This window comes from Passer domesticus, chromosome 2, assembly GCF_036417665.1.
Source record: "Passer domesticus isolate bPasDom1 chromosome 2, bPasDom1.hap1, whole genome shotgun sequence".
In the NCBI taxonomy this organism is placed as follows: Eukaryota; Metazoa; Chordata; class Aves; order Passeriformes; family Passeridae; genus Passer; species Passer domesticus.
In genome coordinates, this window is record NC_087475.1 from 112735632 (window position 1) to 112749992 (window position 14361).

General features: G+C 43.5%; 1 protein-coding gene across 4 annotated transcripts in view; it reads left to right on the forward strand.

Moving 5' to 3' along the window:
• The window catches only part of WNT11 (Wnt family member 11), a 29177-nt gene that overhangs the window by 8172 nt on the left and 6644 nt on the right, over nt 1-14361 (forward strand). For 3 of the 4 annotated variants that reach the window (XM_064410840.1, XM_064410841.1, XM_064410842.1), the window contains 3 exons: nt 5086-5321; nt 5833-6110; nt 7534-7826. In XM_064410840.1, coding sequence (XP_064266910.1) covers nt 5086-5321; nt 5833-6110; nt 7534-7826 — 807 coding nt within the window. The remainder of the gene's footprint in view (nt 1-5085; nt 5322-5832; nt 6111-7533; nt 7827-14361) is intronic. The other variant, XM_064410843.1, reaches the window with a different exon arrangement.

Sequence of the window (14361 nt, forward strand, 5' to 3'; positions counted from 1 at the left end):
CTCCATCCCCAGCTATTGCAGCACAACTCCTGTGGTTAAACTGCAGCCCTTCAGAAGCAAAAGGTAGCTTAACCACACCTTTTGGTGAACATAGGATGTCCCCCAGCCCACCAACCTTGAGCAGCCCTTCTGCAGCCAGCAAAAGGCAGGGGAGAAAATGGAAAGATTTTGTGCTTCCTGGCAGCTCCTGCTTCTCTCCTTCAATAAGTGTGGGAGGGAGCTGGGACGTGGAGACACGGGCGCCTGTGAGGAGACTGTCTGCCTGGCTAGATGAGCTGCTGTGAAAGAACTGCAGGATGGGGATGGCAGGAGGGGAGTGGGCTGGGGGTGAGGAAAGGGGAGTACCATGCCTTTGAAGTTTGCTCTTCGCTCCATAGGCAGCTCAGGAAAAGTTGACAAAGCTCCATGGCCTTCCCCGGCACTCAGTGAGCCAACTCACTGCTGGCATTGACTTCATTCAAGCTTGGGCATGAAGTCAACAGCCTTGTGCCCACTGCTGCCAGCACTGAGTTTGGCACCATATCTGAGAACAGCTCTTATTTTAAGCTTTTAGTTCAGAGTTGGTTTCCCTCCCCCCACACACACTACTCTCCCTCTTCCTCTTCTTTCTTTTTTTTTTTTCTTTTCTTTAAATCACATAAATCCTAGTTGTCTGTTTGAAAAGCCCTTGCAGAACCAGGGGAAGCATTTACAAGGGGATGTGGTGTCTTTCCCAGGACTTGTGGTCCCCAGTCTGGAGCTGATACAGGGCAGGGTGGCAGGGGCATGGACTACCTTTGACTACCAGGAGCTTAGACAACATTATTGTAACATCCCTGCAAGCCTTTTCCAGATGAAAACCTGAGAAAATGAGGCTTCTGCAGATTAAAAACCTTAAATGAGATCAAATACAGAAAGAACCCTCAATCTCTGCCTCTCTATATTAACGTTTACCACATACTTCACTCTCCACAGCCATATAATTTTGTTTAAATCTTTTTGTGCCACCCACATCCCTGCAAGATTAAGGAGTTCAGGCATAGGCATTAAAAAAATGCCTTTCCAGAAAGCAAAGCTGGTAATTTGGAGTTAAAGTTCACGGTTTCACCAGCAGTCCCTTTGTGAGACTTTCACAGATAATGTCACACAAGGGAGGGTAGGAAGATGCCTTCAGAGAGATTCTTCCACCCTTCAAAGGTGTTTTAAAGGACACCAATGTTTTGCTGCTCAGTTGAAGGAGTTTTTCTCCCTTTGGCTTGACCAGGAGCAGTGTCCTACTCACAGGGTACCTTGTAAACCAAATAATATATGATTTTCATTGATATCTGCTAACATCTGAAGGTGCTTCTTCCTAACCTGCACTTTCTATGAATAGTCTTCTCATGGGGCCCCGACATGCAGGAATGGGCCCAAACCTCTCAAAGGACCTAACACTGCGGAGCACTAATGTTTTCCAATGTCATGATTCATCTATGCATATTTCCTCTGTAATTGTGTTCATGGTTTTCTGTCAGTATCCAGAACTTCAACTGAAGGACCTGCTGTGTTATATATGGATCAGGAGATGTTTGGTTTAGGCCCTGTATATTTAAAGGGGTGGATCAAATATGTGTATTTTTAAAAAACGTGAAACAGCCACCCCTTGGTTTTACTGGGGAATGAAGGATGGGGCAGGAGAATTAAGTGGGGAAGTTATCAGAAGGAAACAGCGAAAAACAGCAAGCAGGTAAAATCCTCTTTTCAGATGAAGAGAGTGAATCCTCAGAAAGATGTTTGTCAGGGATTTTTTCCCCAGGTTGAGGCATGAAGGATGTTCTTCTAAGTATGCCCTTGAGGGCTGGATTTTAAGGCTGGCTGTGCCCCATCGGCTCCAGTTTCCCTCCCAGTGCTGATGATCAGTGGAGGCTGCATGAAGACAGGCCAGAGACTCACCACCAAATCCTACCATGGACAAGCCTCTCCTGGGGGAGGTTTTTCTTTCCACAAACGGATGTTGTTTCCCAATAATGTCATTGCAGGCAGTGGGTATCCATCCCCTGATGCTGCCAGAATTTAGAAAGCAGGGAGGGGTGGTGCATTTCCACAGGGAGGGTTTAGAGTGACATGGAGTGAAGAAGATATTCCTAAATGTGGGACAGAGACTGGGCAAACCTAGGTTGTCAGGGTATGGAATGGATTACCTAATAGGCTTCTCAAATTCCTGATCTGTGATTTATAAATGCACTTTTCAGTCTCAGCAAGTGACTACAGTAACTGAGTTTTCTTTTCCATCTCCATTACCTTTTAATTTTTCCTCCCAATGCTTGGAGATGTTTCCAATTATAGGTTCTCATAAGCAAAGACGTGAAGTTTAGGCGTGGGAGATGCTCAGAAAACACCTTCCTGCATCTTGCACTTTTATTCTTGGTAGGCTTCCTGGAGCTAAGCTCATTCTACGAGAAACAGGCATTGCTGCCATTTACTGAGTTCTCACCAATCAGAAGGTATTTTCCCTCTTCCATGTAAATGGTTTTCTTCTTGCACTATAAAACTGCTTCTCTAAGGGTGATCACTTCAAGCCATCTGTAATAGTGTCTCCTTGCATCACAGCCTGTTTTTTCACACTGAGGATGAGTTTCAGTCTGAATTCTGCTTTCATTCCTACCTGTAGGTGTGCTATTCATGACTTGTCTGTAACAGTGAGATAGGGGTGCCTCAATGTAGCCTTCCTTTAAAGAGGCTGCAGAGCTCTCTAAAGGATCAGAAAATATAGTGTAGGAACTAGGAGATATATGCATCCTTCTGGAGGGCCAGCCAACATTCCAAGGCCTCTCAAGTGCCACCCAACACTTCTGATTAGAAAACTGAGCTGCTGCCTCTTAGTACAGCCTCTCTCAGACACTTGGAATGTTCCTCATTTGCCTGAAGCTCAGGCTGTGAAGTTCTCCCACTGCTCCTGCCACACCCTGCCTGTTTCCCTTCCTGCTGGGACGTGCTGTGCTGGAGTTTTTATCATTTATACTCTAATACTGACGAGCTGCTTTGGCCTCTTGCCTGATTTGTGTTTTACCTCATTCCTGGGAGTTGCTGATAGGCTTTCTGGGATAACTTTTCACAGATTCCTGGTGTCAAGTGCTCATATCTCATTCAAGCTCTGTGCTTATAACATTCAGATGTCTGTGTCCCTTCTCGGTGTCTGGATTTCCTATGTAGAGCAGAAAATTAGCACTTCTAAGTCATGATGGTATCTTACAATAGGTCTCAAAAGCACAAAAGGCTAACTGCTTCCTAGATGTGGCTTTTTGCTTTCCATGAGCTAAAGAAGGATCCCAAAGGACTACTGTGAGGTCCACACTGTAGAGGTTTGCAGTCAGGTGACAGTCTTACTATTCAGAGACTCATGTCTCTACCTTCAAGGACATGATCTCTCTGAGACACCTGAACACCCAATATATCACCAACAAGTTTTTTCTCCACCAGCTCAGGTTTGCATCTGAGGCAGGATGAGTTGCCTTCTGGAGGGACCCCACTCCAAACAAGGAACATTGTATGAACACCAGTGTGGATGGGAACAAGATGAACTGCAGGACAGAATTTCTGATTATTAAATCATAGAATCATTTAGGTTGGAAAAGACCTCTGTGATCATTGAGTCCAACTAATAACACTGCCAAGTCCACCACTTTTTCCTTTCTCTTGAAATTCACTAGCAATGACTTCTGCTTGCAGTGTGTTTAATGGACCTGTTAAATGTGTGTATGAAGTATATATTTATATAGCTTTCAGAACGGTGGTTTCCCTTCCAAGTTTGCCACTGTTTATCTGGTGCCAGAAATGCCAAACTCTCAGTCGCCTGGGAATTTGTCAGTGTAGGCCTATTCATCCCCAGCAAGGATTTAATAGCTCCAGTTTTCATTAGGGCTCAATTTTAGCTCTGTTTCCATCTCATTTAACTTCTGAAGAATGTGGATGTTACAGTAATAAAGTGAAATGCACCCCACAATGTGTTTGCTAATAAGCCAAACTAACCAAGATGGCTTGGGATGAATCTGAAAGCCAATACATTTAACAAGCACAGAAGGAAATATGTGTTAAAGTTGTTTTGCCATGATCAGATGCCATCAGATTATTGATTCAGCCTGCTAGAAAGTTGTTTTATGGGAATGAATAACTTTATGACTACCCTAAGAAAGCCAAAAAGATACAAAGAGAGTTACGCGCTTGGCTTCTGCTGATCATTGTGGGTGCTCAGGGAAGAAGAGTACGGCCCTGTAAGATGCATGTCAGCATTTGTTCTTTTTTTAACCTGGAAAAGTTGGCAATTGGACATTAGAAGAGCCACCACTGTGGGATGTTGTTCTTCTCTTGCATGGTAACATATGTGGTGGTATTCATGGATCCCTTCTCAGATTTGTCTGTGGTGCTCTCTCTGCACATACTCCCACTGAGCTTTTGCACTATGGTTTTTGGAGTCTAGAGAAACAGACTTATCTATCTGCAACAGTGATTAAATCAGTAGAGAAACAGACTTATCTATCTGCAACAGTGATTAAATCAGTAGAGGCCCTTGGCATTAACTCTAAGTGAAAGCATATGTTTTGCAAATTTGATGATTTTTCGCTAGGCCTTGCAGGGGATTTTCTCCATAATTAATTACATGACATTTAGCATAATCCTTTGAGAGTGTGTGAGACAGATGCTGAGTACAAAATACTGATAACACCAACGTTGCTTTCTTTCCCAAATGCCACAGTCTTGGAGGATCCAGATTTCTTTTATCATGGAACTGATGGGTCATTTTTTACTCTGTTGGGAGGTCTGTGCTCTTCATTCTTCAGCAAACAACCTTCCCCATAGGATTTACACATCCGGTTGACTTGACATATACCCCTGGAGTTTTGTGCAGCCTCCTCTCAGTAATGGAGAGAATTACACACTGCTAAAGGGTGTTTCTTCCTACCAACCTTAAACACCTACTTTATATGAGATAAATCACTCTTCATAGTTGTTCGTCTTTCTCACCAGCTTTATCTAAACACCTATTTACAGAAAGCTTTAATTAATTCAGGTGAAGGTAGCTGACTAGACTGTGTTTTAATGCTTTTTTGCATGTGCTTGTCTCCTCAGAGCTCTGTCCAAGACATCTTTGGCTCTGGCCCTGAATCAAACCCAGCACTGCAAGCAGCTTGAAGGCCTGGTGGTTTCTCAGGTGCAGCTGTGCCGCAGCAACCTGGAGCTAATGCAGACCATTATTCAGGCAGCAAGGGAAGTGATAAAGACCTGCCGTAAAACTTTCTCAGACATGCGGTGGAACTGCTCCTCAATAGAGCTGGCTCCTAACTACCTGCTGGACTTGGATAGAGGTAAAACAGCACTGCTGGCTCAGCTGGGACTGGAGGCAGTAGAGTCAGCCTCTGTGTGTGTGTGTGTATGTGGTGGAGATAGGAAGGGTCTTGCTCCTGGGAGGCCATGGAGGGACTGCAAAGCCCACTTTTCCTGCTCTCTGAGGCCACATTCATCATTATGGTGCCAGTCATGCCCAGAGGCTCTTGGATCCAAGACCTTGTCCACCACAATTCTTACAAAGCAGACGACCATTCTGGTCTGCTCATCCCACCGGAAGTCATGCTCCAAGAGCAAATCACACCACAATGAACAAGATGCCTAAATCCATGTGACTCCTTGCCCTGCTGGGATGTTGGCTTACATTGAAGATGTCACTTAGATGTGCTCCAAATCAGTGGTGCCATAGGACATCTTAGCTGCAGTGAGTTGGTGTGCTGGCTGCTCTGTGGGACACAGACTGTGTGAGTCTCTTTTTGGGGAATGTTTATCTGGCCCAGCAGGCTGAGCTGGAGTTCTTGTCTCTTTCAGGCACAAGGGAGTCAGCATTTGTATATGCCCTCTCTGCTGCTGCCATCAGCCACACCATTGCCAGAGCCTGCACCACCGGGGACCTCCCTGGCTGTTCCTGTGGTCCCATCCCAGGTGAGACACCTGGACCTGGGTATCGATGGGGAGGATGTGCAGACAACCTCAACTATGGTCTTATCATGGGGTCCAAATTTTCAGATGCTCCCATGAAGATGAAAAAATCAGGATCACAAGCCAATAAACTGATGCATCTGCACAACAGTGAAGTAGGGAGACAGGTAACAAATCCACAAGAGTTATTGTACTTGTACAATCATCTGTAGTGTTGGTCACTTGGTGAGGTTCAGTGTCTCTATCAGCTAGAGAAAGGAGCAGGTTTCTCAAAGATTGCTCTGAAATTGTAGCTGTATAACTCACCCTGTGACTCAGGGAGTCCCAAATGGCATTATTAGCCCTGTTTAACCGTGGGTGGGATGTCCCTGTTGCACAGTCAGTGCTGGCTCTGGCTCTGCCTGCCCCAGGAGGTGTGGTGGGGATGGGTCCCATCGTGCTCTGCCAAGGGCATTGTGGGGTGAAGTGCTGTGTGAATGTGGAGGATTATCATCTGCCAGATGCATCCAGCAGCAGTTGCCTCCAGCCATCCCTGCAGGCAGGAGGGAGGATTTTTTTCCTTTTTAAACTGCTATGCTAGTGATTATTTTCATGTCTGGCACAAGCTGCTTTTAACAGCTTGCATCCAGTGGAGGGATAATATTTACCATGTGCAGTGCCTGGTGTGCACTGATGTGCAAATCCCTATAGCAGCTGTCCATACAGCTGAAGAAATTGATGGGGGGGAGGAGCTATAAAACTGACCCCTGCATCCATCTCTGAGGTTCCAGTGATTCCATGGACTGCTCCTGCTGCACAGCTTGGTCTTTTCAGGACTGCCTGTGCAGACAAACTTGGAGCATGCTGAGCTCATTGTCCACCTTTGCAGAGCACAACCATGCTGAAGTTTCCCTCTCTGGCTCTTTTTTTTCCCCTCTACTATTCCCACACTATTTGGTTTGTTTGCTTGGGGTTTGAGGTTTTGGGTTTTTTAAATTTTATTTTATTTTTGTATTGTCTTGATTTTTTGTTTCAATTGCAAAGGGCACATTTTTGTCTGGGACACTGCGTTGCCATGGCTGGTGCATTTAGCCCTTCCTGGCAGCATCCTGCCATGTCCTACTGAAATGAGAATAGTGCAGAATCAAAGTAAAAGGCTGTTTTGGCCCCATGACCAGCAGAAAGGCAGGGTGAGAGTGTACTGAATTCAACAAAGCCATGCCATCTCTCTTACCAAAGCCCAAAGCTGCTGGAGGTTGAAATTGATGTTAATTATCTATTCATGGAATGTTTTTATATTCATCTCCTTAGGAATTTGGAGGGTGAAAATGCAGCCCAATATAGATATCTAATCAAAATTCAAAATAGTTTTCTGTCTTCTGGCTGCAAAGGAGCTCTTGTGAAAGTAGTCCTGGACTGATAGTGATCACCAAAGAGCTGTAGGATCTCATTTGCTTTCAAAGTAGCTACACTAGACTGCCTGTGCAGAAATGAGAACAGTAGTACTTTTCTATAGCAGTTCCTGCTAAGGAAGTGCCTTCACTAGCAAGCTTGTGGGATGTTTTGCTGTAAGAGAAGGGCATTTCCTAACTCCTGCATTCCTTTTTGCAGGTCTTGAAAGCCTCTCTTGAAATGAAATGTAAGTGCCATGGAGTTTCTGGGTCATGCTCTATCAAGACCTGTTGGAAGGGCCTTCAAGAACTGCGAGACATTGCACTGGACCTCAAAACCAAATACTTGTCTGCCACCAAGGTTGTTCACCGGCCCATGGGCACACGCAAATACCTTGTGCCAAAGGATATTGACATCAGGCCAGTTAAAGAGACAGAGCTGATTTACCTGCAGAGCTCACCCGATTTCTGCATGAAGAATGAAAAAGTGGGGTCACACGGGACCCAGGACAGGTGAGGAATTCTGCAGTGGGTACTCACTGTACTCTGACCCCAAAGAGGAAAGGGCAAGAGGGGAACATGTATGAATAAGGGGCAATCAAGGAGGTGACATATACATGCAGGTAAAGCACATCTCTAACATACAGTATGGTTTACCAATTCCTAGCCCTGTTAATGATGGCTGTGGCCAAGACAGGGCTGGCTGACATATTTTCCATTACACAATCAGGCACAAGATACATTTGAAAATTCCCTGGGCAGCTTACCTCCATGGGAACTTGTAAGGACCAAGCAGCTGCTTTATACTGTGTTGAGTCTCAGTAATTTCTTGCAGTCACTGCTGATTACAAGAGTTGTTACTCTAAGGCTCCCCTAATTAGGCAAATGTTAACCCAGTTAGAACTAGCATTCCTAGACTGCCTTAAAAAAAACCACCCCAAAACAGCAAAGATGATATTTAATTTTTTTTCTACTGCATATGAAACGTCTAGATGTGTTTGTATTGCTTATGACTCTGCAGAGGAATTTCTTTATTGCATTAATATTGGGGATTTCAGGCCATTATGGTCATGCCCAGCCTCCACTGGGCAGCATACTATCCCCTTTCACAGGTAGCACACATGCCTTTCTCTTCCCACCATCTGTTTGATTTCCTCCAAGACAAACATTCAACATTTCAACAATCTGAGCATCTCTAGGTGGGCAGACACATCTGATCTTTCTAGAGCTGAACCATCAACAACCAAAAAAGTGGATGTTTCCATAAATTTCCTAATTTTCTGTTAGGTGGCTGCAATGGCTGGATTTAAGCCTCTCTTTCTGGTTTACCTTTCTTTAGATAGTTCTTATAATCCTTCTTTGCTCTTTCTGTTATTTCACGGTGGAGGCTCAGGCAAGTGGCAAGGAGTATGTGCCTGGTCTATTTTGGGATGCCTTCCTTTTAATGTAGTGGACATACTTGTATTTGGACCATTATGATTCAATGGAGAGAAGATTTTGCTGAAATGAAATGGCACAAATACAGACAAGATAAACCATATATGCATGTGGGATGGTGGCAGCTGGGGACATGGGTTAGTGGTGGGCTTGGCAGTGCTGTGGACTTGATGATTTTAGAGGGCTTTTACAGCCTACATGATTCTGTGATTCTGCACCAGCATGTAACTGGTGGAACTGATCAGTAGAAAGGCAGCTGAATGAGACACAGCTGTCTTTTTTTGTCCTCATTTAATGTCCTGTATCCTCTGACATCAATGCCTGGACTGCTCTACAACAGCATGTATCTGACAGCTCTGTGGTGGGAACACCAGGCTGAGCTTTGTCACCAGTTCAGCAGTGTAACATTAAATATAAAATGAAGATGTCTATAAGTCACTAAGAATAGCTAGGAAAAAGTATGTATTGAAACAGGTTTCTGAAAGAAAATGCCATCTTAGTGGAAGTGAAGTTTTTGTGGATTTGCATGGATGTCGATATATTTGTGCCTTGAAAATTACCTCTTTGTTCTGCCTTTCTGTTTTGCAAGGAAAAAAAAATTGGTGAAGATTATTTGGAAATTAGTTTTATAGGAATTGCATTAAATGAACAGGTTGTGTCAAAGCAAAGTTGAACTCATTACAGATTTGCCAAGTAAAACATTTCCTTTCAAGGGACAGGGAGGTGTGACTTCATCATCTAATCTTATTTTACAGCAGATTTCAACTTTTTATCCCATCTAGGGATGAAAAATATGTCAAGGTCCTGAATGATATTTTTTTTCCTTCTGAGGAAAGGAAAATGCGTATTGCAGGCGTCCGTTTATCCTGAGCTGGATGACAGCCATGGTTGTGGACCTGCCAGCCAAGGGTCCACAGGAAGTGAGATTGAGTGAGGATTTAGAAGACCAAGATATTAAGGTGGGAGGGGATGACTTTGAAAAGGAACTTGTCAAAAATACTCCTCACTGTCAGATGTGCAAGATGGTTATGGCCATGGGAGGGAAGGAGGGTGAGATAGTCCTGCGCTGAGCTTCAGGCATCACTCAGGCCAAGTTTTAAGGTCATGTGTGATTGGGCTTGTTTTCATTACAGTCCATCTGCAGCCTCTTGAGAAGGTGTTTCAAAATTGGCATGTGTTATACAAGCCGTAGCAACTCCTTTCCTGAACTAAATTACTAGAGGAAATAAATGTAAAATAAAAACAGTGTGTTTGAAGATTGGTCCATGCTTCCTGGGGGGAGCAAGGAAAGGGAGATCTTCTCTAGTCTCCTCCTCCTATGGATGGACGCCTTTTTCTCTTTGTAATTTTTCTCTCATGAAGAGGGCACCTAAATGCATTTTAAATGTGGTGCCTCTGCTCCAGTCTGCCACAGGGGTGCAGAGATAATGTCTAATTACAGGGATAAGGTAGAAGGAGCACAAAAGGAATGCTGTTAGAGAGAGGACAATGACAAAATGTGGTTTATACTTCAGAATGATGTAAAAATGTTCACATGGGAATAGCTCAAGCATGTTTTTATTCAATGAGACATGTCCTGGAGGCATTTGAACATTTTATCTTTATGTACATAAAAATTTTCTGAAGGTAAATCCCACTGTTTCCAAGTAGTCTAGTTTTTAAGGCCAGTCATGCCAATGAAGTAAAAAAGGTGGGGTTTTTTTTTGTTGTTGTGGTCCCTCATTTGGTCTACTCTGTCTTCAGCCACCTTCCCATATCCTTTCTGGCCTTTTTCTAGGTACAGAGGTCAGTCCATGCGTGGGCTGTATAGTGCAGTCCCCTGTGTCCACAGCTCAGGAGACTTTGATCTGGGCATCTTCAGTATTTTCCAGCCCTACTTTCTGCTTCCAAAGGGATCTGCCACTAACACCCCCTTTTCCTGTCCCTAGATTAAAATATTCATATTGATGCATTTTTGTGACAAAAAATGAGCAGTTTTGCAGCATCTCCAGGGAAAGTCCTTTTCCTCCTGCCTCTCCCCAAGGTCTGGTTCTTGCTCATAGCGTGCTGGAAACAGGATGGAGGTTGATGGTTAAGCTGCAACACCTTGGATGTGTTGGAGTTCTCTGTATGCTGTAGGAAACAATTCTGCACTGCCAGGTGGGTGGAAAGGCTAATCTAATTGGTGATCCTTCTAATGTGAGGGATCGTGTTATGTACAATTATTGTGTGTTTTTCAGGCAGCCAAAGGAATTACTTTGTAGATGAACTATATGAAAATCCACTCAGAAAATGAGCCCCTGATTACTCAAAAGCTCTTTAAGAGCTCTTTCCTGAAAGGATTTCAAAGCCTTCTTCAGAACATGCCTGAAACATTTTCTAAGACACTTTGGACATTCTTAGCTTGTTGAAATTTAGAAATGGTTTGGAAATCTGCATGCCTCCGAGTGTTCAGGATATGTCCAGATTTCAAAGTCATGGAACTAAACTCAAACCTGAGGTTTGAGGCCTCTTTGAAGTGCTGAAAAGCTGATTGAGGAGCTGATTTTTGCAACCAGTATCCAAGTGTCCTGCAAAACAAAACTTACTGCCACACTGACTCCAGCCAAACTCTGCTTATATACCACCATCACACTTTCATAACCAATTAAAAATGGTCTGGAGAAAAGTCTAAAGAAGCTGCTCTATTAAGCTGCAAGTAAAACTCTCAATACAACAAATCAGCCACTGGGAAAGAAATGTAAATATTCCCCTTCTCAGAGATTTCTTTGACAAAAGTATTTTTTCATCTTTTAATGAAGTAGTTCAGTTGCTCCTGCCTCTAAAAATCACTACCAGCTTTGAGTAAATGAAAAATAATGGCAGATTATAAAATTGAGATCTCTTTTGTGAGAAAAGAAGCAAAAATATGAATCTTCTTTATGAGCAGGGTGCAATGTATCATGTTTCAAAGGCTATTTAAGTCTCCTTAATGAATCCAAGGAAAGAGAAATTCTGCCATGCATGCAAAAGCATCCAGCCCCCGAAACCTTGCAGAGATAACAGAGCTGTTTATTAGTGATTTTTCCCAGAGCAGTCTTGGAATCAAGCCAAATGTGGGAAGTTCTCTTAGGCTGCAGGAATCAGGCTGCAACAAACTGTGTGCTGCAGCCTAGCTGGGCTGATCAGTCACCACTCCTCAGCTGGGTCCCTGTGTCAAGAAATGTGGCCACTCTCTGATGGCTGCTCCTTGCTCACATATCCTTTCTTTACTCCAATATTAAATATTAGACACAAATGTCTTAGGCTGGTATGCTTTCTTGGATATGAACATACATGAAGTTGGCTGAGCATGCATCTGCTGCTCAGTTTTCAGTGTTCAGTGGCAGCCCTTGATGCCACTTCTTTCCTGCTACCCCAAAAATATGCTTTGTATTGTGTATGGGGATTGTTCAGCCCGGAAGAGAAGGCTCTGGGGAGACCTTAAAGCCCCTTCCAGTGCCTTTAGAGGCTCCAAGAGAACTGGAGAGGGACCTTGGACAAACACCTGGAGTGACAGGACAAGGGGGTATGTCTTCCCACTGCTAGAGAACAGGGTGAGATGGGATATTGGGAAGAAATTCTTCCCTGTGAGGCTGTTCACTGGAACCAGTTCTTTAGAGAAGTTGTGGCTGCCCTACCCCTGGATGTGTTCCAGGCCATACTGGATGGGGCTTGGGACAACCAGTGGAAAGTGTCCCTACTCGTGGCATGTGGGTTGGAACAGGCTGGTCTTGGACTACATTGTCCCCCTGTACCAAGCACAGGTGAGGCTGCACCTTGGGTACATTGTTAGTGTTATTGTCCTTACTCCAAGGCAGACTTTGAGGTGCTGGAATATGTCCAGAGGAGGGCTGTTTGAGGGGTTTGGAATGTCAGTCATACAACGAGTGACTGAGAGTACTGGCATTGCTGAGTCTGGAGAGGAGGAGGCTCAGGGGAGACATTATCACACTCTACAAATCCCTGAAAGGAGATTGTAATCAGGCCGTGGTTGGTCTCTTCTCCCAGGAAACCAGCAATAGGACAAGGAAATGGCTTCAAGTGGCTGAGGGAGATTAAAAAGATTTTTTTCAGTGACGGATTAATTCATCTTTGAAACAGGCTTCCCAGGGAAGTCACTGGCCTTGGAAGTGTTTAAAAAATGAGTGAACATGGCACTTTGTGATATGGTTTAGTGGTATTGAGCCCAGGGAGGGACTTTATGATCTTGAAGCTTTTCCTGACCTTAATGATTCTATTCCATGATGCTATGATCTCCAAGGTTTCCTCCCAACCCAAACCACTCTGTGATTCTTTGTTAATGTAGGCAATTAAATTTTTTGGCAGAAGCACTCATATGAAGCTGGGGAAGAGTAGTAGTTATGGGCAGACAACAACATTTGATGTTTGTTTTTTGTTACAGCTTCTTTTAGTTTCTGTTAGTGAGGGCACAGGATAAGATGAGCTTTGAGTGAGTTGTAATGTGTTCAGTGATAGTCAGTTTTGGAACAGTTATCAGATGTGGTGCCATTTTTTTAATGAGATCTGACAAATTCTGAACAAAAAATAGGAAATAATGCTTTTGTGAGTGTCCCAGAAGAACTGGAGGAAACCTGCTCTAGCTAAAGATGCCCTTGTACATGGCAGGGGGGCAGGTGGACTAGATGGCCTTCAAGGTTCCTTCCAACCCAAACTATTCTATAATTTTATGAAAGTCAGAAAAACGTTCGCTTTCTGTTCCTCCCACCTTATTTAGGTGTTATCCCTTCTTTCCCAGGGCAGCATGCTTGCAGCTGGTGCCCATTTCAGTAACTAGCCAGCCAGCTATGTGTTTTTTTGTTATCTTAGTTATTGTGTGGGGAAGATTGAATTCTTTCTACTTTGAGAGACCTGGATTTGATCATAAAGTTTTCTGAAGACTTGTGTGAATAATAAATTTATTTGTAAAAACAATAATTTCACACAGTAAAATTGCAATGAATAATGAATCTAGCTCTCTTAAACATATTAGTCCCTCTGCAACCAAATGGCATTTGAGTTGGAGAAAATTTGGCCTGGGAATGATTTTCCATGGACCTTGATCTTTTCAGGAGCAAGACTGAGCTGACACCACCTAGGCTGTTACTGGAGACGTTTCTCTACTCTGGTCTTAAAAGCAGTTTCCCTAAACAACCTGATCCAAGGTTTTACTAGCCTCAGTGTTAGGATTTCCTTAATCAAAATTTAACTAAACATAACCTAAAATAAAACTAATAATTTCTTGTCCTCTTTCCTGAGCATATAAATTACACTTTTTCTCTCCCCTTGTAGCAATAGTTTTTTATAGAGGGGAAGACATCTCTTTTAACATACTTCTCTAAATCGGTTCCTTCATTGTTTTCTATTTTCTGAGCTGCTCCTCTGGCTCTCCTGGAAACATTCCACATTTAGCTGGATCTTTCTCAAAGTGTGTTGCTTACTTTGCATTTTAATTCACTGTCACAAAATATCCTCAACTCCTTCTTCCCTAGCATTATCCCCAAATTTTTAAGCTCACTCTCAACTTCTCATTAATGAAAATACAGGCTAATTCCAGGATCTCTCTTGACATCTCCTCAGTGACATATGCTGATAACTCTTTCTCATACAGTTG